This window comes from Lissotriton helveticus, chromosome 7 (genome assembly GCF_964261635.1).
Source record: "Lissotriton helveticus chromosome 7, aLisHel1.1, whole genome shotgun sequence".
NCBI lineage: Eukaryota > Metazoa > Chordata > Amphibia > Caudata > Salamandridae > Lissotriton > Lissotriton helveticus.
This window is the reverse complement of record NC_136068.1, coordinates 18,626,426-18,652,376: the sequence shown is the minus strand read 5'-3', so window position 1 is coordinate 18,652,376 and position 25,951 is coordinate 18,626,426. Positions and strand designations below refer to the sequence as shown.

The following is a 25,951-nucleotide window of genomic DNA, read 5'->3' as shown; positions in this document are numbered from 1 at the left end:
GTAAGCGTTAACACAGCATGCCGCCTACAGCCCACCTGGGTCGGCCGCGTCATAAGGGCTAAAATGCAGGTGCAGTCGGTACTGATAAGTAAACATGAATAAACAGAGAAAACAGAAGAAAGGGAAAACCAACCCCTGCCCCCCTCCCCCCTCCCACACCCACCCCTCTCCTTGTCCACCGAGTCAAAACAGAGACCATAGGGGATCGCCTCCTTAATGGGCGCCATCTGGTGCAGAACTCTCGGGTGGTTTGCGCTTGCGGGCTCGCACCTGGGGTTCTGGAAGCGTGGTGTCTGCGAGGCGCAGCAATCGCAGGTAGCGTGGGCAGCTCAGTTCTCGGAATTCTCCTGTCAACAGGGTCAGAAATGGTCGCCATAGTGCTGCAAATTCCGCCCCCTTCCCTGCCTTGGCCAAGGACAACTTCTCCATTCCCAGGACCGCCCACAGCCTATGTAACCAGCCCAGCTGCAATGGAGGTTGTACGGCTCGCCAATGCGCCACCACATTTTGTACAGCCGCCCCTAGTGCAATCGCAATCAGCCTCCCTCTCCGAGATTTTAAGGGGTACATCAAGGCGTTGGGGAGGCCCAGTAAAACATACGCAGGGAACCTGGGCAGCTGAGTATCTAGGTGAGAGTCTATTAAATCTAGGATCGAGTTCCAATAAAGCTGAAGGTGGTCGCAGCTCCAAAGCAGGTGCTCCAATGTTCCACGCTCCCCGCACCCTCTCCAGCAGCGGTCGCTAACCCGGGGGTCCCATTGATGGAGTCGATCGGGTGTATGGTACCAGTAGGTAGCAACTTTGGTCATGGTTTCTGTGAGCCCTGTATGATATGCAGAATGCCTAGCCCTGTAGTAAACCCCCTCCCACTCTTTGCGTGTGAGTTGTCTCCCCAAATCCCTCTCCATCTGATCCTCCCCGCGTTGTATGTGTGTATGTTGGTGAGGAGTAAGTGCTGGTACAGGTCCGAGATCAGCTTTTTGTCGGATGTGCGCGTCATCAGCCACTTCTCGTATGGGGTGAGGAGGCGCTGCGCACCCGGTCGGATCGACGTTTGGAGAACCCAATGACGGACTTGCAGGTAGGGCAAGCGATCTACTTCTGGGACGCCATAGTCCTCCTTCACTTTCTGGAAAGGAAGAATGCCCTTAAGGTCGAACATATGTCCCACATTCCTGCATGGCGTCGATCTCCATGTCGCGTAGGCCCGAGGATCAAGGCCGGGCGAGAATTATACAGCTGTGCTCTCGCAACTACAATAGAGTGTTACACAATTGATTACAATAGACAAGTCTCAATAATGAAATAGAAGCAGATTCTTTGGTGTGTTTCTTGTCCCAGCAGGGTGAAGATTTATTGTATCCAGACTTGAGGAATATCACAATATGCCGACACGTGTTTCGTCGTGTGCCGTTGAGTCAACACGACTCTTCAGGGCTGATGGTACAAAACATAGTGTGTACATATTTAGTGGTACGTCATATCACAGAAATAGGCTGCATGTGCTGACATAAAGTGCATCACGCATGCAGTAGTGGTGTGCGTAACTAATTGCACGAAGTGGGTGTGATGGGTGATGACGTTCAAAATACTGAGAGTGTAACACTCTAAGGAAGTGAGTGGTTTTCCTTGAGTGATGGTGCCCTGGGTGTGAGGTTTGCTGATATTAAGTGAAAAAAAAAATTTTTTGTAAATTTTTTTTTTTTTTTTTTTTGTGGCAAGCGTTCACGTACACACGGTGGTCCTGCATGCCTAGGGTTACAGAGTGTCAGGATATCTTTGTGAAGGCAAGCTGAAGTGAAATATAAAGAAAGAGTTTATGGGTGACAAGTTCAAACCGGAGTGTGAGGATATAGTTTAAAGTCTAAGAAACTTGGTGATGTCTATAGTGAAATAATGAGATACATGCTCTCTCTACGAGGTTCAGTTATTACCTTCAGACTCAACTCCTGGATGTGGGTTGAGAATAGTCTGGAAATTATGGTAATGTTTCACGTAGGTGAATTAGAGAGAGACTAAAAGGGCGAGAGGAGAAGAGAAAACATCATCAGGAAAGCATAAAATGAGGAAAGTGCGAGAGCCTCTTGGTAGATGGCTAAGTTAAAATTATGAGATCAACCAGGATACTATATTGAAAGTATCCTTACCACTAGGATTGTTTACATTCAAAACTGTTGGTAGGTAGTAGTGGAGTATCCAGTGGAGTTAGAAGCAAGATCGCGTTTTATCTGCTCTGTTTCACCTTTTTTGGGTGTGTCAGAGACTTCAGGGTTAAAGCGCTATGGTAAAGAAATAAAGTAAAATAACAGGATCATTGAACTAAACGTAGCAAACATCGTCTTAACCCTGTCAACATTTATGGTAAAATAGCTAGAAAAAAACGTTTGCTAAAAGTAACGTTCTATACCTGAATAGCGGTGTGTTTCAGGTATTGACCGGGAGGGGATCCATCAAGTAGAAAACCTCAGAAAACGGGTACGTTTTCTCGATAGGCGGTATGCTGTAAGGGTATTGAAGAGGACATGCACGTATTAAAAATGCGAAAATACGTTCGCGTGTGTCCATTGGCTCAATATTAAAAGGAATCTGGTAGATAGGGGGAGAGGGCCGCAACTTACCCGTAGTTTAGTATCCCTCCTCCGTTGGTTCCCGGTGGCCGTCTGTCGTGAACGGACACCTGATCGGAGGAGGAGGTGTTACTATGTAGAGTTGCTAGACATAGAAGATGTCGGTTTGTTAGTATGCTCAAAAATGGCCGCCATCTTGGCAAGGGGAGATGTTTTAGCTGAATAAATTGTGCTAACGTGCTGTCATGTTGTGTAGACAAAGATAGTATGTCTACGTGCTACGTATATGAAAGGCGAGGAAAAGAAATATCGAGTGAGACTCTTTAGTCATATTTATCGCGCTACTGTTTATTGGTTCAGTGCATTGTGCTCGCGTACTGGCATATTGCGTAGGCAAAATTAATTTGTCTACGTCTCATATAATAACGACGGAGATGATGGATATTGTCAGATAGAAATATGTTCAGTGGAAACCTTTATCGTTGTTCTATTGGTTGGATAGGAGGGTGGAAAGCTCCCGAAATAAGTGTCTGCAACTCCCCCTTTTTTATTAAGTGTCTATGAGTGTGGTGTGTTTTTTAGAGAAGGTGACTCGATAGGGTAACATTCCACCAGGTGAGGGTGCATCATCGTTGTGGTGTATTGGTGACTTCATAGATCACATTATTATACATTTAAAACAAAATTAAATTAGCTTTATCTGATCTCACCAGCATACTAGTAGATGATGAGAAGCTATCCCCTACTGACAGGTGTGATAGGATACAGAACATCCAAAATGACATGTATGGTTACAAATCAACATTATGACAAGCGTTACATCAATAGCAATATGTGCATTATTAAGTGACATTTTTGTTCCAAAAGATGTAGATCTTTATACAAAAGAGTGTCTGTGGTCGTTTCATGTAAGTTATAATGACTAGAAATAGATATGATTAGTTTTCCAAAAGTAGGATCCCCAAAGGTAACTCATTAGTTACCTAGAAAGTATTGAAGCTCAGGGTCGTAGTTTAGCCCATGTTCCACGCTCTGTAGACGCATGATCCATGTGGCCTCCCTACGTCTGAGCGTCAGTTCTCTGTTGCCCCCCCTGATGTTGAGGGGAATCATGTCGATTCCAAAAACACGCACTTTGATGTCATCCTCTAGAGGTTGGCACTCGGCTACGTGTAGGGCTACTGGGTACCTCGGATCTCTTTTTTGTATAGCCCTCATGTGTTCTGCGACTCTTTCTTTGAGTGCCCTGATGGTACTGCCAACATAAATTTTACCACATTTACATTCGATTATGTAGACAACAAATTTGGTCAGGCAAGTAATGTTGTGTTTGATTTTATACACTGTCCCTTCCGGACCCTTGAAAGTTGTGGTGCCATGTTTCCCCCAGATACACATGGAACAAAAACCACATTTATGAAAGCCCAGACCTCTTGTGGATAGCCAATCTCGTGCCGTAGTACTCGAGGGAACTGTGGGGCTCAATTTATTTCTCAGAGTGAAACCCTTTCTGTACGTGATGGCAGGTCTGTCTGGAAGGAACTCCTTAAGTACGGGATCCTCCGTTAACAGTTTCCAATGTTTATTGAAGCTCTTTTTGGTGGTGTGGTTAAGTGCATTGAATTCTGTTATTAATCTGATTTGTCCGGAGGACTCTGTCTCCGTGCGTGTCTTTAGACAATCAGATCTCGGGATGGTTCTGGTTTTTTGTTCTGCTATTTTGAGGGATGTGTTGGAGTACCCTCTATTAATAAATCTGTCTTTCATATTCGAGATACATTTCTCGAACTCATTGGATTCACTGCAGTTGCGTTTGGCTCTTAGGAATTCTCCATATGGGATAGAACGTAACTGGTGTTCAGGGTGAAAGCTGGAGGCATGGAGTATAGAGTTACAGGACGTAGGTTTCCTGAAAAGTTTGGAGTGTATTAGGTTGTCCTTTACGTAGAATTCCAAATCTAAGAACTCCATACTAGTGAGGCTGTGTTTCATGGTGAAGCTCATTTCCCATGTATTGTTGTTTAGGTGTTCAAAAAAGGATTGGAGTAGTTCTTCAGAGCCTGACCATAGTAAAAAGCAATCGTCAATGTATCGACCCCAAAACACTATGGAGTCGATGTATTGGATTCCCTTGGTGCCCCAAATCAAGTCAGCCTCCAGGGCCCCCATGAAGAGATTAGCAAAGGAGGGTGAGAATTTGGAGCCCATGGCTACTCCCTTCTTTTGTCGATACCATTTTCGATCAAAAATGAAAAAGTTGTTTTCTAGAATGATCTTTATCATGTGTAGTAGCATGTTAGTGTGTGCCCATAGAGAAGCCGGTCGGTTAGATAAGAGTTTAGTGATGGCTGCTAAACCTAGTTCCGGATTAATGCTGGTGTAGAGAGACACCACATCCAAGGTCACTAATATGGTGTCTTGTTGCCACTCCATGTCTGCCATGATGCTCAATATGTGTTTAGAGTCTTGTACATAAGACGGAAGATTTTTGACCAGAGGCCCCAAGAAAAGATCCACATACTCTGCGATTCTTTCGGTGGGACCTCCAATCCCCGATACTATCGGTCTTCCTGGAGGAAAAGGTAGATTTTTGTGGACTTTGGGTAACGTATACAACCACGGATACGTGGGTCTGAAGACTTTGAGGTATAGGTACTCGTTGTCATCCAGAAGACCAGATTGTTTCCAGGTGAGTAAGAGTCCATTGATTAAAAGTGTTAGTTGACCAATGGGGTTGTGACTGAGTAACTCATAGCATGAGTCATCGTTGAGTTGGCCTTGAATCTCATTGTTGTAGTCAATCAGATCCATGACCACCACATTGCCCCCTTTGTCCGCCTCCCTGATGATGATGTTGGTATTGTCACTTAAAGCGGAAAATGCTAACCGTTCCCCTTTGGTTAGGTTGTCTTTGTATTTGAACTTCGTGTTTAAGTTCTTGGTATTGGTTCTATTCAGGTCCTCAAGAACATGCCTGTGAAAATTGTCAATTGCATTACCCCCTGGTAACGTGGGTGTCCATTTAGATTTACTTTTCAAGCCACTAGCCATGCTGTAGTCAGTTTCAACATCAAGATCCTCTAGTAATCTTTCCATTTCAAGAGGACTGTCTTCCCTATCTGTCAAAGAAAGAAGCAAGTGTGTGGATTGCACATCTTTAATGGTCAAAGAAACATCATCAAAAACATTTGGAATGTGTCTATGTTGACTCTGTCTGTTCTGTAATCCAGCAAAATGTTTTTTTAGTTTGAAGTTACGAATGAATTTAAAGACATCTATCTTGGTCTGGCACATATCACCGGTGGCATAGGGATTAAAGTTAAGGCCTCTACTAAGTAAGGAGACCATATCTGGTGTCAAGGGAAATGAGGACAAATTGATGACTTGTACTTTGTCACTTAGTGTAGCTAATTCTTCTGTGTCCCTGACCTCAGTTTCCTGCGATAGTCCTCGCTTGTTCCCGCGTTTGCCCCTGTGGGGTTTGGGTCTATAGCGGTTCTTGGTGGCTGTGTCCTGCTGCCTTTTCTCACACGTTCCATTTCTAAAAAAAAAGGTTGAACTGTGGGGTTCTGCATTCGCTAGAATTTCATTTTCAATGTCACTGAGCCCAGTAGAGCTCAGGGAGGTGGTGCTGGAATTAACGGAACTGGTGGTTGTGGTTCTGCCAGACTGTGGGCCTGCTTTGGGTTTAGGGATCAGGGAATCGTATTTGCGATCAAAGGTATAGATTCTACCATTTTTATAATCTGCCTCGTCCCTTTTGATTTGACGTGCCTTTCTGTTTTTTATTTCTGTCTGATGCTTGAGAAGAATCTCATCTAGTAAGGTGTAATTTTTGACTGTGGCTTCAGGTTTATTCAAATCTTTTATCTCCTGTTCAACAATGGAGATTTCTGCCTGTAATTTCGCGGTTTTGCGGTCAGCACTTTCGATGAGAATGTCCATGAGTGTAATGGAATTCTGATTCAGTGAGTCTTCCCATTTAATCATAAGATCTCTGTCTAGATCATCGTAGGTCGGAAAAATTTGGGACCTTAGACCTCTAGGGACTAATTTGAGCTTTAGATAGTGTTTTAGAGTTGCTCCGTCCCACCAACGGGAGTTTTCTTGTTTCTTAAGTTTCTCCAATTTGAAGAACTTGTCTCTTAAACCCTCTATGCGCGCAGGGCCTGCCGTGGCCGATGCCTGGTGTGTGGGCAAGCCTTTGGCCAGGTTTTCAAAGAGGTCCGCTGCTGCCTTATCTCTGTCCATAGTGTGACGGACAGGTAAGAAACTCGGGGTAAGGGCAAAAATTATATTGGTAACGTGGAGGCACCCTATCTGAAGAGATTAAAGTATACTGCTTGGGGGTATTTTTAGAGTTCAGATATCAGGGGCGCACTGCCTCAAATCTTACGTTAATGTGTGTAGTTCGAAATTGGTAGCTGTGTAGTGCGTTAAGAGCAGACGGAAAAACACCCTTAACCGTCTAACAAGTCAGAGACTCTACGATAATTATACAGCTGTGCTCTCGCAACTACAATAGAGTGTTACACAATTGATTACAATAGACAAGTCTCAATAATGAAATAGAAGCAGATTCTTTGGTGTGTTTCTTGTCCCAGCAGGGTGAAGATTTATTGTATCCAGACTTGAGGAATATCACAATATGCCGACACGTGTTTCGTCGTGTGCCGTTGAGTCAACACGACTCTTCAGGGCTGATGGTACAAAACATAGTGTGTACATATTTAGTGGTACGTCATATCACAGAAATAGGCTGCATGTGGTGACATAAAGTGCATCACGCATGCAGTAGTGGTGTGCGTAACTAATTGCACGAAGTGGGTGTGATGGGTGATGACGTTCAAAATACTGAGAGTGTAACACTCTAAGGAAGTGAGTGGTTTTCCTTGAGTGATGGTGCCCTGGGTGTGAGGTTTGCTGATATTAAGTGAAAAAAAATTGTTTTGTAAAAATTATTATTATTTTTTTTTTTTTGTGGCAATCGTTCACGTACACACGGTGGTCCTGCATGCCTAGGGTTACAGAGTGTCAGGATATCTTTGTGAAGGCAAGCTGAAGTGAAATATAAAGAAAGAGTTTATGGGTGACAAGTTCAAACCGGGCGAGAAGTCAGGGTTGTCGAAGATCGGCGTCATGGGCGAGGGGACGGAAGTAAGTTCCCGCTTGACCGCTACCTTGTCCCAAATGTCCAGGACCGTGCTGGTGATCCATGAGGCGTAGAGATTGGGAGGTCTGTGGCAGCGCGGCAAGAACGGGACGCCCTGGAGAGGACGACCAGCCACTGCCTGGTCCTGAAAGAGCCAGTGTTTGCCAGACTCCAGTTGGTGCCACTCCACCAAAGTGAGTAGCTGAGTCGCCTGAAAGTATAGGGTGAGGTCGGGCAGCCCACACCGCCATGTTCGGGGGGAAGTGTGGCGATCATATGTTTAAACCGCGGGCGGCGGCCGTTCCAGATAAAGCGCGCCAGGTCCGCTTGTGCCTTCTGAAGCCATCCCGCCGGTGGGCGTAAAGGGAGGGTGTGAAACACGTAAAGAATCTGGGGCAGCAGGGTCATCTTGACGGCAGCGATAGGCCCCAGCCAGGACAGAGTGAGGTGTTTCCACCTTCTGAGATGGTCACGAAGTCGGGAGCTGAGTCTAGCATAGTTGGCTTCTACGGTGGCCTGCACTGTCGGGGCCAACCGGACTCCTAAGTATGGGATGGTAGATGCCGACCACTGTAGGTCGAACTCAGCCTTGACGTCCTCTAGTACCTCCGGCGAAAGTGATATATTCAGGGCTTCCGACTTCGCCACGTTAATCTTAAAACCCGAGGCCAGTGCAAAGGTGTGAAGCTCAACAAAGAGCGCTCGGAGGGATTGCATCGGGATATTAAGACGTCGTCAGCGTACAAACTGATCGTGTGTGTGTCCCGGCCAAACTGGATGCCCATAATTAGATCGTGTTGCCTCACCCGTTGCGCCAATGGCTCCATATAGAGCGCGAACAGGAGGGGAGAGAGTGGGCACCCCTGTCTAGTTCCCCTGCCAATCGCAAACCGTGGGGAGGTGTGGCCGTTATCCCGGACTGCAGCGTTTGGTCGGCGGTGACAGTTCAAGATACGGTTGCGAAGGGTTTCTCCCACCCCAAATCGTTGGAGCACTAGATCTAGATAGGGCCAATGCACCCTATCAAATGCCTTCTCTGCATCTATCGTGAGGAGCATGCAGTCCGGTCTCGTCCGCGACCCCGCCTCTATGAGGTGGAGGACTCGCCTGGTGCTGTCGCTTGTTTGCCGCTGCGGGATGAAGCCTGCCTGGTCGGGTTCCACCAGTTGCTGCATATACGGTGCTAGGCGACCCGCAAGGATGCCGGTGTAGAGCTTCAGGTCAATATTCAACAGGGAGATCGGCCGGTATGAGCCGCATCGGGTGGGGTCCCGTCCGGGCTTGGGAATCACCAAGATGGCTGCCTCTAGCAGGTCCGGGGGGATGGCACCAGGCTGATCGAAGGTGTTGAAGAGATCTCTCAGCAGCGGGGCCACTTGTGGGCAAAAGGTCTTATAGAAGGCCGCTGTGTATCCATCCGGGCCCGGGGATTTCCCCAGTTTGAGGCGAGAAATCGCAGATATGACCTCCTCCAGGCCAATAGGCCGGTCGAGGAACGCTGTCTGCGCCTCAGTTAGGGATGGGAGAGTTGCACCTCTCAGGTAATCCTGGCCATCTTGCAAGTCAAGGCGGTCCGCAGCATAGAGATCAGCGTAGTAGTCGCCAAAGGCTGCCGCGATGGCCGCATCGTCCGTGATGGGGGCGCCTTGGCTAGGCTGGAGGGAACGGACATGTTGCCTCTGGCGCTGCTCCCGCAATCTGCTCGCCAGCAATTTCCCACAGCGGTCCCCTCCGGTGTAGTACGCGTGCCGGAGGCGCATGGCAGCATATTCTGCCACATCTTGGTCTAGGGCCACCAGCATTTTCCGTTCCGTGCATAGCTGACGCCACTCCCGCGCCGCCCCCGTACGCTGGTGCATCTGCTCCGGTTCCGCCACTTGCTGAGTGAGTTCAACCCGCTTCTGCGCGCGTTCCCTATTGTTAGCCGTAGCTATAGAGATAAATTCACCGCGGAGGACCGCTTTAAGAGCCGCCCATTGTGTAGCCTTAGAGGTGTCCTCATTGGCGTTGTGGGCAAGGAACTGAGCAAGCACCGTCTTAATCCGCTCCAACGTGGATGGAGACTGTAGTAGGCCATCTCGCAGCCGCCAATGTCGCTGAGGGCTGGGCGCTGCCGAGACAAGGAAGGATGCCACTCCTGGTGAGTGATCGGACAGAGAGGCCGGGAGGATCTCCACGTCCCGTGCCCGAAGTGCCAGCTGGGAGGAGCATAAAAAGTGGTCAAGTTGCGCATATGTTTTGTGGGCCACGGAGTAATAAGTGTATGCTGTCGCCTGTGGGTGTGTGTGTCTCCAAAGATCAACAAGATCTAGTTCCGAGATGTGAGTGTGCCCCGCAGCAGACAGTGCCCCCACCTGACCGGACCGCTGACCGGAGCGATCCGCCGTGTTGTGAAACACCAGGTTAAGATCCCCCCCCGAGGCGTAAGTGTGGGTGCGTGGTAGCTGTGGCCGCCTCCAGAGCCGTGTGCAGAAATGTCTCCTGTCCCTCGTTGGGTGCATAAACGGTACCCACTAACAAAGTCTGACTGGCAACCTGGAAGCGATGGACTAACAACCTACCCCTAATCTCAGCTTCCTTTTGCAGGACCCTCCCCTCAAAGGATTTGGCCTCTAATATCGCTACCCCGGCTACCTTCTTTTGAGCAGACGAGAAGAACTGCCAGGGAAAGGCGCTGGACTTGGGTCTGTGTTGGTCCTTGGGCATCAGATGGGTTTCCTACAGGAGGCAGATGTCCGCTTTCGAGTGTTCTAGGAGAGATAGGACCGCTTTGCGCTTGAAATGGGTTATTGAGCCCTCGCACGTTAAGCGAGAGAACTGTCAGGGGGTGTGTCATTCTGAGCGGTTAGCTGGGCTAGCTACGCGCGGAGCTAGGCCTGCAAAGGACTGATGCGGAGCTACTCCGCGTTCTGCGCGTGGTAGCCTAAGGAACCCCAGGCGAAACTCCAACGGACGTGGACAAGGAGATCCCCCCCAACCCCCCCTCAATAGCAACAACACCCCAACTCCTGCTGCCCCTCCCCTGACTCCCCCCCCTTGCCCCAACTGTGTGTGTCCCATTGGTGAACATTATCCCAGGTTCAGCCAGAAGACGGCGTGATCCGTGGCAGAGTGTAACGTTGACGGGGAATGGTGGCTACGGCGACCCATCGGCTCCCTGCCCCGACCCTCTCGCCGCTTGGCGGCAGTGCATTTCAGTAGTCCCCGCAGCTACGTCTCACTCGCTGGCTGTGTCTTTTGTCACTTCTTGGATGGCGGCCGCGTGCTCCAGCGCCACCGTCTCCGGGTCCGGTTTGCTGACTTTCTTCCTAGGTCGCCTATGTCTCACTGTCTGCCAGCCATCTCTAGCGCCCGCCGAACGAGAGGGGGAAGCGCCCGTTTCGTCTCCAGAGCCCCCCTCTTCCGAGGGAATGCCCAGCAGGTCGCAGGTGTCCCTCAAGGATCTGAGCTGGTGCAGAGTCCCATTCCACTTAAAGATGATGCGGAATGGATGCCCCCAGGAGTATGGGACCCCTTTCTCTCGTAGGAAAGCAGTAACCATTTTGAACGCCCGTCGCTTCTGCTAGGTGATTGCGGACAGGTCTTGAAAGAGCTCCACCGTGTGACCCTGGTAGACGAGGGGTTGTTTCTGCCGAGCCATTTTCAAGATGCGCTCCTTGAGGGGAAAGTCAGGGAGGAAGGCGAGAATGTCTTGGGGGGGGGGGGTAGTTGCACCACTCTGTGCGCCCTGTCGATCCTGATCTCAAAGTCCTCAGGCTCCCCCAAGACGTCTCGGAACAGTCCCTGAAGAAAAGCTGCCACATCCCCCCCTCAGCCTTAGGGGGCACATTCCGGACGCGAATGTTATTGCGCCGTGAGCGGTTCTCTAGGTCTTCGGAGTGCGCTTGTAGATCCATCTGTTGCTCCTGGAGTCTGAGTAATTCTTGTTGAAGGGTGTGCACTTCCGCGCTCCTGGCCATGTCCACGTTCTCTACCTCCGCCACCCTCTCTCCAATCTCGTCCATATCGCAACGTAGCTCCTTATATCCTCCAGCCATCTCTTGCTTGAGGGTCTGAATGCCCTCTTTGAGGGAGGTGAACAGCGCTTCCATAAAAGACTTCGTGGCCGGTGCTTCTCCGTCGGCTCGGTCCCGGCCCCGGGTTGAGGCATCGGTGCCGGCTTGTCTGGGCTTTACTCACTCTTGGCCGCCCCCTTTACCAGCATGTCCGTGATTGTGCGGCCAGCTCTGCGGTTGGAGGAGGACATGTCTGAGACACTTTCCGTGCTATTGAGTCTCCTGACTCCTGGAGCACCTCTCACCCCCGTGACGGCAGCGGGCCCCTGCGGCGTAGGCCCGCAACTGGCTGAGTGGGGGGGGGGCGGTGGCCGCTGCAGAGGGGGAGCGCGGAGATGCATCGATAACAGCCCGCAGCCGCGTGCACCAACCTCTGTTCCTGATGGCCAAGGGCAGGCCCCAAGCGTATCGGGGCCCGGCAGTGCTGAAGGTGGGCGCTCCGGCGCGTAGGTAGGGCCTTGGATATGTCGTTTCCTCGGCCGCCGGTAGCGGGCAAGGCTCCCGGGCCCGTTTGCTTCTCGGAGTACCCAGGCAGCTGCAGCCGGCGGAGTCCGCGCTCAGGCCCCCAGGCCGGCAGATCGGGGCCCCCGCGCGTGGACCTCGTGCTCCTGCAGTGGCTGTGTGGTGCTGGCTGCTCCGCAGTCTGCGTAGTCAGCATAGGCCGTCAGCAGAGGCCGGAATCAGGCTAGTGTCTCCGCGAGTAGGGCCCTTAGGTGGATCGCTAGGCCTCCCTGCCTCCTCCTCGGCGCCAGTCTGTGCTCCGTTCTGCTAGGCCCTACTCCGGTGGCCCAAGCGCGCCCCGCGCCAGTCCATGCTTCTGTCCGCCAGGCCTTACGCCGGGGGCTCGAGCGCGCCCCCCGAGTCTCCACCACGCACCCCACTCGACGGCTCCTCACCTCTGGCTCCCGGCCACATCCGATGTTTCCCGCCCAGCAGCTCCTCTCGTCGTCCTGCCGCGCAGCACCAAGTGCAGCCCCACTGGTCATGCACCGCCACTCGGCCCGGTTCAGCAGCAGTCTGGGCCGTCACTTGCTGCACTGGTACTCCGCCATATGCTCCACAGCTCTCAGTGCACCGGGTCACCTAGTACGGCACTCGCTTATCTCGCGGTGCCCACCACGGGGGTTCGCAGGTCCGAGGTCCCGGAAGGCCCGGAAGCCGGGACCTCGAGTTTCGCGACTGCCGGCCGGCTCTCCCCCACCTCGCCGGCCGGGTCACAGCAGCAGCAGGGGCAGCCGGGGCTTCAATGTCTTCCCAGCCAGGAGCCGCGGGCCCCCGAGACCCACCTCGTGTCTCGCAGGGAGCGGCACAAACTTCTCTCCCTTCAAACGGCAGCCTCTGGTCGGTGTGAGCCGGCGATCACTCCGGGGCGGCCGCCATCACAGGGGCTGCGATTGCGGGTGTCACCTCTGCCGGGCTTCGGCTTGTTTAAAGAGGGCCGGCCGCGGCTCCGGCGGCACAGTCCACTGCAGCGGACAGGTGGGGACCAACAATGCGGTGGTCGGGGAGGATTCAGTCGTGTCGGGTGCTTCAGACGAGGATCGAAGCAGGGAGCCACAGAGACCTGCGTCCGATCAGGTCGCCATCTCGGCCACGCCCCGCACAAAGCACTTTAGAATTACTCATGGGATTAGACAAGGTTGTACCCTTGCCCCCCTTTTATTCTCACTTTATTTTAACGGTGTTGACTCGTTATAACAGAGTCTGAGACCTGATGTTCCTAAAGTTGGTAAGTGCGTTCCCCCAGTTTTAATATATGCCGACAATGCTGTCCTAATTTTCAGGACAGCAAATGGCCTGCAACTCCTGATGGATAACTTCACAACCTTCATTACTGAAAAACACCTGAAAATTAATTTGAGTAAAACCCTAGTCATGACGTGCAGGAAAAAGAAAACTAGGAATAGAACACACTATATTGATGAAGCATCTATAGAAAGGACTTTTACATGTTCTTATCTGGGAATACTTTTTAATAGTTAGGGTTTATGGAGTTCACACATTAAATTATGTAAATTAAAATTCCTGAGATCCGTCGAGGCTATTTTTAGATTTTCACACAAAATTGGTAATAAACCAGTACGGAAAATTTTCAAATTATATGGGTCAAAGTGTATTACTGAGGTTTGGTACGGAGCAGCCTTGTGAGGTATGGCAGATACCTCCTCACTACAAACTCTGGAAAATCATTTTTTAGGAAGGTTATCGGTACCAAATTCTACAGCCCCATTTATAGTCCACAGGGAGACAGATACACCGTATGTAAACGATCTGATCAGTATAGCTGCCTTAACTTTGTGGCATCGAATTTGGTCCAGGGAGGAGACACATTTTACGAGGGATATAATTCTGGACTGCCTCACCCTGGATCATTGTAAAAAAATAACATGGCTAAACTATATTTGTGGTCTTTTAATTGAATGTAATTTGGCTGTGAATCTTAAGATCCCTGAGGATATTCAAAATGTTTGTAGAAAAAGAACGAAAAAAGAGGCTCCTTAACGCCAGGGCTTCATCGAGGGATGTTGTTTTGAGTACTAAATTGTCTATAAGCTCCTACATTGAAGGACCCTTATTGTTGGGTATTCTGCCGTATCTTATTTTTATAACTAATATACAACATAGGTTTTATTTAACTAGATTAATGCTGAATACGCTCCACTACCAGGTTGCATTCCCAAAGATGGGTAAGTGGAGCTCTAATTTACCAAAGTGCCGTGTGATCGTAGATCTTTTTAGACTACTCTCCATTTTCTACTTTTTTGTAATTTTTACAGAGTTTTTAGAAAATCTATTTTATGACCTCTTTTTATTGTTAATAGTCTGTATTGTTTTAGGACTGCTTTTAATCAAATTCGTAATTTGGAAAATGTATCAACTTGTAATGCGGTAATTTGCTTTATATTGACGGCCATTAAACGAAGAAAGGATCTTGCTTACCTGGAAACGTGAATTATGAAACTGATTAAAGCACATTTTGTTAAGCTGTATTTTTTTATGCAAAAAATTAGGGTATAAATGCCTTTTATGAGTAATTCGTAACAAAATTGTACATAAATGTATTTTTTGAATGATGTATTGTTTTTATATTACAGTATGCTTTTATGGTAATTTTCTATGTACCGAATAAAGCTAGATTTGATTTGCTTTGATTTGACTTTCTGACCCTTCCCTCTCTCTTTGTTTTTCAGAAAAAGCCCGTTCTCCACCTATTAGCCCTAGTAGCAGTCCAGGTCTCTCAGTGGGATATATCGTTCGCATTGCGATTGGCGTGCTAGCGGTGTTCATCATTGTGTAAGTGTGCATAGAGACTCGTGCCAAGATATCTCCATCTGTGGCGTCAGTCCACCAGAGTTTCCCAGCTGTTCCTCAGTGTTTCCTTTGTAGGGTTAACCCCCTCTCACCTTCATCTTCAGGGTCTACCTGTAGTCCTTCCTCAGTGTTTCCCTTCTTGGATTAACCCCACCCTCCCTTCATCTTCAGGGTCTGTCTCCAGCCCTTCCTTAAAGTTTTTTCTCCAGGTATTAATCCAACCCCCCCCCTTTCATCTTCAGGCTCTGTGTCTAACTCTTCCTCAGTGTTTCCTTTCTTGGATTAATACCCCTATCCCTTCGTCCTCAGGGTCTGCCTCTAGTCTTTCCTTAGTATTTCCTTCCAGGGATTAATGCCTACCTCCCTTCCTCTTCGGGGTCTGTCTCTAGTTCTTCCTCCATGTTCTACCTCTTAAACCATCCGGTGTTCATTTCCCTTTAATATCTGCCTCTGCCACTCTCCTCTGACCCCCTAATTCATGCATATCTCTCATCCTTTGACTGTCACTAGTGTTACCCTGCTATAAACTGACTCTCACCAAGAAGGTTTATCTTTTAAGCTGCAGACTAAGTGCCTTTATTCATATGACCTCTTTGTTTTGTTTTCACAAGAAGGTCCCTGTTCTTTCTCAGGGATTTGATCCTTCGCACCTGATGCTAGCAGATGGATTGTGCAGGATAGGCTGATGCTGCTGCACATAATTAAAATGTGAAATACATTTCAAAAGATTAAGGCTCATTTAGTATCAGCAGAAGAGTGATAGTGACATCTATATTCATTGAACCATCATATGAGTAGGTTAAGATTTTAGAGATGTTTTGGTCTGGATGACAACATCACAAAATAAAATCTGGGTTTAATCCATTGTTACTTTGCTCGGCTTGTTACCCCAGTATGGACCCAGCCATAGCAACTCATTCTTGGCCCTGCTCCCTATTGGAACAGTCCGACCCAAACTGCCACGGTCCTCTCTGGGCTGGAAACAAGCATCCTGGGACTGGTTTTGGAGTATCACCCCATATCAGCCATGTCTGGATGACATCAATGTCCCTGGCAGGCAATGACTAAGGAGAGATGTGGTTCTTCTTCAATCTGACACCAGGACACAGCCTTGGACTTCTTAAATAAAGCATACTCTGTAGCTTGGCCACGGTTGAGGCCAACCAACCGCTTCCGCATAGCAAAGAGTGAGGTTCTACAACACATGCAGATCTCAAGAGTGTCTCCTCAGTATGGGGTGTGAGGTCAAAGGCACCGGGGCTCCTGAGAAAGTAAAAATGTGAGCCTTTTCCAGACTCTGTCACAAGGACTCCGCTGTGTGCGGAAATACCTACCCAGCATGCCTTGCGATGCTGTACACACAGAGCCATCAGTGACCATCTGCACATGAATCCACTAGAGTCCCCCGTGGTCTGAGTTCATAATCCCACCTGTACCCCACTAGGAATCCACTTACAGAGACTCTGGATTCTTAAACGTGTGTGCCTTGATGTGTACCCTTGTCCCAGATTTACAGTATTGTAATGTTATCGCACTGCTCAAGCATGGTAGGGCCACTTTACATCATAGACATATAGCGCTGGTGGTAACTGTGTGCACATGAATGTATGGAAAACTGGTACAATTTTTACCATTACTGGTACATATTCCACCTTCGCCGCCAAACCCTGGAATCGCCTTCCGCTCTGTCTTTGGACAGCACCCTCTCTAGTGGAATTCATGAACAGACTCAAGACCTGACTCTTTGACTGAGACTAGCAAAATAACACCAGGATACCCTCACGGGTGAATAGCAGCCCTGTTCAAATACAGATCGATTGATTTATTGACCATGAGTTATTCCCGATAGATGAGCTGAAACCCTGAATCTGGGGCTAACCCTGCACGTCTGCAGTGAGGTACCGTTTTTACCCAGTGAAGGCGCAGCTCCTGGTGTCCCACAGCTCTCCACAAGCAGTTGACTGCCATGGATGTAAAGTATATCAGAGGTTTGGTTAGGATGGTGTAAGTTCCTTCAATCACTGTCAACTGGCCTGAGATGCCATCAAAAGGAACCATGCCTGAAATGGGGTTAACGTATTACAGATCTGTATTAAATATACATAACAAACCTTTTCTTAGTGTTTGATGCACCCTTTTTCAGATAAATCGTCTCTTTTCAATGATTTCTGATGGGAACTCAGCGCTAATGACCAGTGTGGTGTTTCAGGCCCCTCACTGGCGCCAAAACAATCTCTTTGGCAGTATGTCTGTCACGAGCCACCTGGGTCATGTCTGAATACCAAGGGCAAAAATATCGCCCTCCAAGAATATCGCGATAAGTGTAGATTTACTACTGTTAACTCAACATCTGCTCATCTTCACAACATAGCGATAGTTGCTGCTCTGCCATTTACAGTCACTTAGGAGCATTAACACTGGATACTCTCATGGAACAATGCACCTGTTCCTCCTAGAAATTGTAATTCGAGGGCGCTTATCGAAAAAATATATTGAATTTGTCTTTGTTTGTTTTATATAATGTGAACTAGACCCAAAGGTATCAGAGCGCTTTACATCAGCACCAGTTGCGTTACAGACACATTAATTTTTGTAAGGCACGGAGATGAAGTGATTTGCCAGGACTCACAAGAAGTTAAGCATCCCTGCCGAGACTCGAACCCAGTTACCCAGCTTCGAGGATTATCTCCCTAGGTGTTAGACCACACATGCGATTTACACCTTTGTGAAACTCTGGCACTACCACTTCAGCATTTTTTCCATTACCTCCTCGTCTCTCCCTCGCTTCCATTCCTTATGTAGTCGAGGCAACCCTGCCTCACCAGACACCCATACCACGTGATTTATCACACGGGGGCTATAAGTAGTCCCCACCCCCTCAAACCTCCTGTTTTTTCTTTGTCTCACCTGTTCAGACGAGCGTACCACGCACTGGCCGTTTGCGGTGCTGTGATCTTGATTTCTTCGCTGGATTTCATCTGTGCTGGATTCCTTCATGGATCTTCTCCCGCAATTTCTTCTGCCTGCGGGGCTTGGCGGTGCCGGCCTGGGCAACATTGTGCCTTCCTTCGCCGCATCTGAGGTTTGCGGTGCTCCTTTGGCGGTGGAATGGGCAGGTCCGGCTGACGGAGTCGCCGGCCCTGTGTGGCTGGGGCTGTCTTTCCGTGTTGGAGGCCGGAATGGGAAGCGGCGGCTGGGGAATTTCATCTGGCATCTTCGGCTGGCTGTTTCTGCTCATCTTTCAAGTAAGGGCCTCGTGTGAGGCCGTTTTTTATCGTTTCACTTGCGTTTTTTGATTGGATTTCTGTTTTTCGGGCGTGTTCCGCTTTTCTCTCCTTTTTATTGTTTTTTTGGAGTTCCCTCCTGGTTTTGGTGCCTGTTTATTGCTCCCTAATGCTGGTCTGCTCCCTATTTATACTACTTAGGCTGTGCTTCAGGTTTTTGGTTCATTATGTCGAAGCGTGCTTCCAAGATTAGGGATGTTTTGTCCTCCTCCTCCTCTGACGATGATGAGCCGATCCCAGCTCGTCGGACAAGGTCCAAGGGTCCGGGTAATTCTGCGGCCCTGCTATCTCCTCATGAGTTCCAGGACATGATTGAGGCTGCAGTGACTCGTGCTCTGGAGTCCAGGGTTCCTGCCAAGCCAAGTCTTCTCGTCCTGCGGTGGGTCTGGTGGACTCTCCCTCTGAGGACTCTTCTTCTTCAGGCGCTGCCATTCCCTCTACCTCTTCCGGGAAGTTTGTGCGTAGGGAGGAGGTTCCTGCGATTCTCCAGCACATTAGGGAGAACTTGGGGTTTTCTCCCTTTTCTACGCCTGAGGGGTCGGATGACATATTTCCTCAGTATGTTAAACCCCCCATTCTCGCAATGCCATTTCATGGGCGCATCGAGGACTTGATTGCTGGGGAATGGCACGATCTGGAGCGCTCCTCGGTTCCTCGCTTTTTGCAGAAGCTGTACTCCTTGGAGGAGGGGGAGGTTTCTCTTCCTCACTCTGTCAAAGTGGATGCCATGTTGGCCACCCTGATTGGTCGTACGGCGATTAATCCTGAGGATTGTTTATGCCACTGATAAAAAGGTGGATGGGGTGCTGAAGAAGGCCTTTTCTGCTGGTAACTTGTCCATGCGTGCTGGCATTTATTCTGCTTATGCGGCTCAGTCGTTGGTGTCTGACTTTGGGAAACTGGCCACGGCTATCCAGGATGAGTCGGACTGCTCTGACTTGCTTGTCCACATGGAACAACAGGCCAAGCTCTTGGCTGACGTGTCTTCGGATGTGCTTCATTCTTCTGCCATGGCTTCTGGTTCCTTAGTCCTGGCTCGGAGGAACCTGTGGATGCGGGACTGGAAGGCGGATTCTTCGGAGAAATCCTCTCTCCTTAAGATCCCCTTTGACGGCAAGAAGCTTTTTGGTGAGCTGCTGGACAGTATGATCATGAAACCTTTTAAGGACCATAAGCATGCTCTGCCTTACAAGGGCAAGCCATCTGCATCTCGCTCTCGCCGTTTCTGGAATCCGGCTCCTTCCTCTGCCTCTTCTTTCCAGTCTTCCCAGCAGTCCTCAATGGCCTTTTCAGACCGTCGGCGTAAGTTCCAGCCCAAAAAGGCGGCTTCTGTGGCTAGTCCCACGGGTCAGTTGGATGCCTATCAAATTTGTTGCTATTCCTCCCGGCTGGGGCACCATCCGTACTCTTGTCCCCAAGTCCCCGACAAAGCGAATGGCTCTTCTGAATGGGGTTTGGGATCTTCTGGAGAAGAAGGCGATCGTCCCAGTCCCCCTGGCTCAATGAGGTCAGGGTTGTTATTCCAATTTGTTTCTGGTCCAGAAGGTGTCAGGGGGTTTCCGGCCGGTTCTGGACCTCAAGAGGTTGAATGGTTGGGTTTGGACCGTTCGCTTCAAGATGGTGACCTTACAGTCCATCGTTCCTTTGGTGGGGGTCCGAGACTCCATGACTTCTATCGATCTGCAGGATGCCTATCTTCATGTTCTGGTGGCTGGGGGGCATCAGAAGTTTTTGCGTTTTGAGATCGGCGACTCTCACTTCCAGTTTGCGGTTTTACCATTCGGGCTGAAGTCCCCTCCGCGGGTCTTCACCAAGATTCTGGCTCCTTTGGACGCTTTGCTCCACGCCCAAGGGGTATTTCTCCATCCTTACCTGGACGATTGGTTGGTCCATGCTCCCTCATTCCGGTTGGCTCTCAGTCACACGGAGGTGGTCCTGGCCGTTTTGAGGGCGCACGGCTTTCTTATCAATGTGGGGAAATCCTTCCTTGTTCCATCCCAGGATCGTCTCTTCATTGGGGCTTGGTTTCTGACGGATTTAGGGGTGGTCACTCTGCCCGAGGCTCGGGTGGACAAGATTCAATCACACATCCTGTCTCTTCTGTCCGGTCCGGTTCAGGCGGCGGGTCGTTGGCTCCAGGTGCAGGGGGACATGGCGGCAACGGTCTTTCTCGTTCTATGGGCCCGGTTTCATTTGCACACTCTGATGGCTCAGGTTCTTGCGCATTGGTCTCCCTATTGCCTTCCCCTCTCTCTCGATTCCGATATCCCCTCTGATCAGGTCGGCTCTGGGTTGGTGGTTGGTTCGGGATCATCTGCTGAAGGGGGTCTCTCTCTCTCCTCCGGCTCCAGTAGTGGTCACCACGGATGCCAGCCTCTCGGGGTGGGGGGCCTGGCTGGTGGTTCATCGGTCCAGGGGCTTCTGGTCCCCCTCTCATGGCAGGAGGTCTTCGAATTGGAGGGTGTTGGAGGCAGTCCGTCTGGCTCTGTTGGCCTTCTCCCGGTTTCTGCAAGGTTCAGTTGTTCTAGTTAAAACGGACAATGTCACTGCTATGGCTTACGTGAACAGACAGGGGGGACCAGGTCCTCGTCTCTGGCTATGGTGGTGTCTCAGTTCGGTTGGGCGGAGTCTCATCTGGTGGCTCTCTCGGCTATTCACATTTGGGGGGGGTCCAATTCCCTAGCGGATGCTCTCAGCAGAACCATCCCGTCCTCTGTGGATTTCTGCCTACTTCAGGAGTTGTTTGTGGATCTGACGGTGCGTTGGGGTGTTCCGGTGGTGGACCTCTTTGCTTGTCGGGGCGATGCCAAGGTGGCCGGTTTGTGTCCCGCAGTCGGGAGAGTTCGGCCTGGGCGGTGGATGCTCTCTCTTGCCCCTGACCTTGCGGGCTTCTAAATGCCTTTCCTCCCTTCCCTCTTCTTCTCCGCTTCCTTCTTCGGGTCCGTTCCTTGGGGGCTCCAGTGATTCTGGTGGCTCTGGCTTAGCCTCGTGCCTCCTGGTTTGCTGAGTAAAGGTGTTCCGGCTGGTTTGACCTCTGCAGGCGGCTAGGTGCCCTTCAACCAACAAGTCTTACCTGAGACAATGGCGTTCTTTCAGTCGGTGGAGTAGTGGCAGGCGTTTGGACCCTGCTTCCTCTTCTTTGTTTGAGGTGATGCTGTTTCTCCAAGAGGGTGCTGCTTTGGGCTTGAAGGTTTCTTCCCTTCTTTTACAATGGGCTGCGATTAGGGTGTTTCGGAGCTCTTGGGGCAATCTCTCGTGATCCTGATGGGTTGGTTGGTCGCCATTTTAAGGGTTTGGGTAATGTTCTTCCTGCCCCTCTGTGGCATTTTTCCCCCTGGGATCTGTCTCTGGTCTTGGACGCTTTGATGTCCCCTCCCTTTGAGCCCTTGCTTTCTGTTGATCTACGCTATTTATCCTTCAAGACCTTTTTGGTGGCCATTTCCTCTGCTCGCCGCCTGGGTGAGCTGGGTGCTCTCTCTTCCAAACATCCTTTTTTGTCGGATTTTTGAGGACCCGATTGTTTTGAGACCTATCCTTTCCTTTCATCCTAAGGGGGATTCTCAGTTCCACAGGAATCAGGAGTTGGTTCTTCCTTCCTTTTTTGATTCTCCGGAGTCGGAGTCTGAGGTGCGGCTGCACTCTTTGGATGTTCAGCGGGCTCTCCTGGTCTATTTGGAACGGGTTGCTCCTTTCCATTTGTCTGATTCACTTTTTGTTAATTTTGGACCTGTGAATCGGGGTTTGCGTCCTTCTACTCCTTCCTTGAGTCATAGGGTCCGGACTCTGATTTCTTTGGCGTACAAGGCGGCGGGGCACCTTTCTCCTTTTGGGGTTCAGGGTTGTTCCACTCGGTCCATGGCAGCATCCTGTGCGGAAGTCCAAGGGGCTTCCATTTCGGAGATTTGTCGGGTTTCCGTTGCCCTTTGCCTCTCATTACCGGATTGGCCAGGAGGTTCACCGTGCTGATATTTTTGGATACAGAGTTCTTTCCACTATGGTTCCTGAATAGTGTTTTTTCCCTGTTGTCTGTATTTTTTAATAAACCTGTTATTTGCATAGCTTCTTTGGTTGTTCTGTTTGGCTTTGTACTTCTCGACTATGTAAGGAATGGAAGCGAGGGAGGTACGAAGAGGTAATGTCTCAATTACTTACCGGTAATTGCATTACTTGAGTCCTACTCCCTCGCTTCCATTACTTACATTCCTCCCTCCCTCCCTGGTAGTCCGGGCCAACCTTTTGGTATGGTTTCGGTCTCTGTGGTAATACAGGAGGTTTGAGGAGGGTGGGGGCTACTTATAGCCCCCGCATGATAAATCATGTGGTATGGGTGTCTGGTGAGGCAGGGTTGCCTCGACTACGTAAGTAATGGAAGCGACGGAGTAGGACTCAGAGTATTGCAATTTCCGGAAAGTAATTAAGACATTACCAATCACTGCTGCATGTCAGCATCCACTATTAAATGTATAGGTGGTTCCAAAGGGAGTGCTCCTCTACTGAAGATATTGTCTCTCCCCAACAACATTCATTCTTGGTGGCTTTGAAGTTCAGCTGCAGACAATCCTTGGAGAAGGGCGCTCATTTGATTCCTAGGTCACTTCTCCAAGATCACACATTTTGATTTGTTCAACATTTTCCCACACACTGCTCAGATCTTTCCCTGTCATTGCAGTGTGAAACTAGTCTGATGTATTCATTTGTCAGACTCAGTTGTGTCATTGCTTCCACTCTCACATGTGCTGTGCAGGGGTATTTGAATTGTACTCAGTCCTGGACTCAGCTGCTTCTGGAGGTTCTCTCTAGTCCCTTTTCCTGGTTGTGGAGTTTCCATAGGCACCCCATTGACAACCAGGTGACTACCTAGTGTGACATCTCTGTGGAGCATTTGCTGTGGAGGACTTCAGTCCTCAGTGCATCCCAAGGGTCGAGCATTGCAAGGGGACTGGATAAAAATTGTCTATAAGGATGGAGATCTCATTAGAGGCCCTGTGAGCTGAAGGAGGCAGGGAAGAAAAGGTACACCATTGTCACATGGCTGCAGTAAGAATACACAATCGTCACACGGCTGAGGGAAGAGTGCACCATCAGCACAAGGCTCAGGTAAGGGTACACCATCAATACAAGGCTGGTGGAAGGATACACCATCGTCACATGGCTGAGGTAAATGTCCACCATCAACACAAGGCTGATGTAAGGGTACACCATCGTCACATGGCTGAGGTAAAGGTACACCATCGTCACATGACTAAGGGTAGGGCACACCATCATCACACGGCTGAGGTAATAGAACACCATCATCACACAGCTGAGGTAAAGGTACACCATAGTTACACAGCTGACATAAGAGTTCACCATCGTCACACGGCTGGGGTAAGGGTACACTATTGTTACGTGGCTGAGGTAAAGGGAACACCATTTTTTTTAATTCACAAAATGAGAGAAGGACTAATAAAAACAGGGCCATGGATGTTAACCCAATTGGAATTAGAAAGTTCCTGTCCTCTCCACTACTTGGGAATAGTTAATTAGTGAGAACCAGAGGAAGAAGGAAAACCAAAAGATTTTATAATAATGCCCTCACCCACTGTGCAGTGGCATGCTTCATCATAGGGCCGCTGCAAACGCCCAGGTACAGATCAACACACTGGGCAGAGTGCTGTTTATTTTAGGAGTGATGGAGAAAAGAAAAGAGAAGGAAGTTTATGACAGGGAAGAATATTCCGTCAAGAAGGGATCTTTAGTGCAGAAAAGTAATAGAATAAAACTGTCTAAGGAGATACCTTTGTAATACCTTTGTTCTTGGTTCCCCTTGACAGGGTTAAAAGTAATGCTATTTGGGGATATGCAGGAGGGGTAACTGCCCCTAAATCCCCACTGCAAGTAGCAACATGTTTCGGCCTTCCACTCTAGCCCCCCATGGGTCAAAAAGGCCTTCTTCAGAGTGTAGATCCCTTGGATTGTAGGGTCTTGACCCAAAATTTGGTCTTTGTGAAAAAGAAAAAATTAACTTTTATTTAAAAGATATATATGATGCACATTCTACTTTATCCATACAGTATTCATTTTCTGTGAGGGGGACAAAACATACAAAGTCCTGTTCGCTCCCCTTAAAAACAAAATCATCATTCAGTTTCAAGTTCCCATCTCCAATACACCTCTATAATGTGCCCCGTTTCTCACTCATAAAAAATGAAAGCATAGTCATGCCATTACAAGTACTCAGACACATGAGAAATTTTGTAGACACTATAATTCCGAACCCCTTTAAAAAGGTCTCTTTATCCTCTTAACCCCATTTTTCGAAGTAAAAAGGGAAAAGAAACCCAAACATTAGAGCGAGCGACAAAAAACATCTTACCCGAGTTTACGAGTAATTCTCTGAACCCGGGACCATCGTGGGAACGCAGTCTTATTGTCACACTCTACGTAAAGACACACAAGGCAAACTCACACTTTCAAACCAATTTTTTTGGCAACCCTTCTTGTTCTGACCTCTATTGCTCACTAGAGTGTCTCCTACTTAAAAACGTGTGAGAAGTTCATTTTCCAGCCTGCAGCACCCTTCTTATTGCATTCAATCACTTTTTGGTAAGTTTTAAATTTAGGAGGTCCCGCCCTGGAACCCCCTGTTATTTCAAGCATGCGGGAATTGTGATATTAATGGCACCAAAAGGAGAGTCCTTTCCTCTCCTCTGCATCAACCCCACTGCTGAGAAATACAACCCGGTTCCCTCCTCCTCAGCCGCGGCCGGTAGTGCGAGTACCTGCCGGGCGGTGATGTGGGGAGGGGCAAGGTAGGGGGTAGTAATGTATGGATTATGGACCTTAACAGGTAAGTAAACATATAAATAAATAAAACGAATTTTGCTGCCTGCACTGCATCACCAAATGCGATGCAGTGCGCGCAACGAAATTCATTTCATTTATTTCTGTGTTTACTTACCTGTTAAGGTCTGTAATCCATACATTACTACCCCCCACCCTGCCCCTCCCCCTCCCCATGTCACCGCCCGGCAGGTACTCCCACTTCCGGCCACGGCTGCTCCTCCTTCCCAGCTAACTTCATCGGCGTTCGTCCTCTTTCCCCACTTGGGCCCTCTGAAGATTCCGCGTTCCAGCCAAAGCTGCCTTTTACTCTGTTTCCTCTTTGTCCCATGACCCTAACCGGATCTCGACATACTCCTGGAAACAGCTAAACTATTAGACCGTCGGAAACTATGGTGGCCATATTGAAATTCCCTCATTAGTCATACTTTGTTCCTGGAATCTGAATATACTAAGTAATAGTGGTCATAATAAGAACCTTATTCTATAACGGTCACGTCTTTATATATACAGGGGTCTATTCTCAAAAACAGAGTCTTATAAATCTTATTTTGGGATCTCGGGGAGTCCCTTTTTATTGATTGTATGCCACCCTGTTCTAGTTGAATGTATACTACAGAAAATTATCTGTCAACTATGGTGGACGTATTAGAATTCCCGTGATAGTTATACTTTGTTGCTAAATTCTAAATATACAAAGTGATAGCAGTCATATTTAGAACCCTATTTATTACGGGCCTAATCTTTCTATATACAAA

At 49.0% G+C, this 25,951-nt stretch overlaps 1 protein-coding gene across 3 annotated transcripts in view; it reads left to right on the top strand.

Moving 5' to 3' along the window:
- Positions 1–25,951, top strand: part of LOC144767946 (cell adhesion molecule CEACAM8-like) — a 425,529-nt gene that overhangs the window by 323,624 nt on the left and 75,954 nt on the right. For all 3 annotated transcript variants that reach the window (XR_013598389.1, XM_078651293.1, XM_078651292.1), the window contains one exon: positions 14,967–15,069. Coding sequence is in view for 2 of the 3 variants with exons in the window: in XM_078651293.1 (XP_078507419.1) it covers positions 14,967–15,069 (103 nt within the window). In the remaining variant the exon portion in view is untranslated. The remainder of the gene's footprint in view (positions 1–14,966; positions 15,070–25,951) is intronic.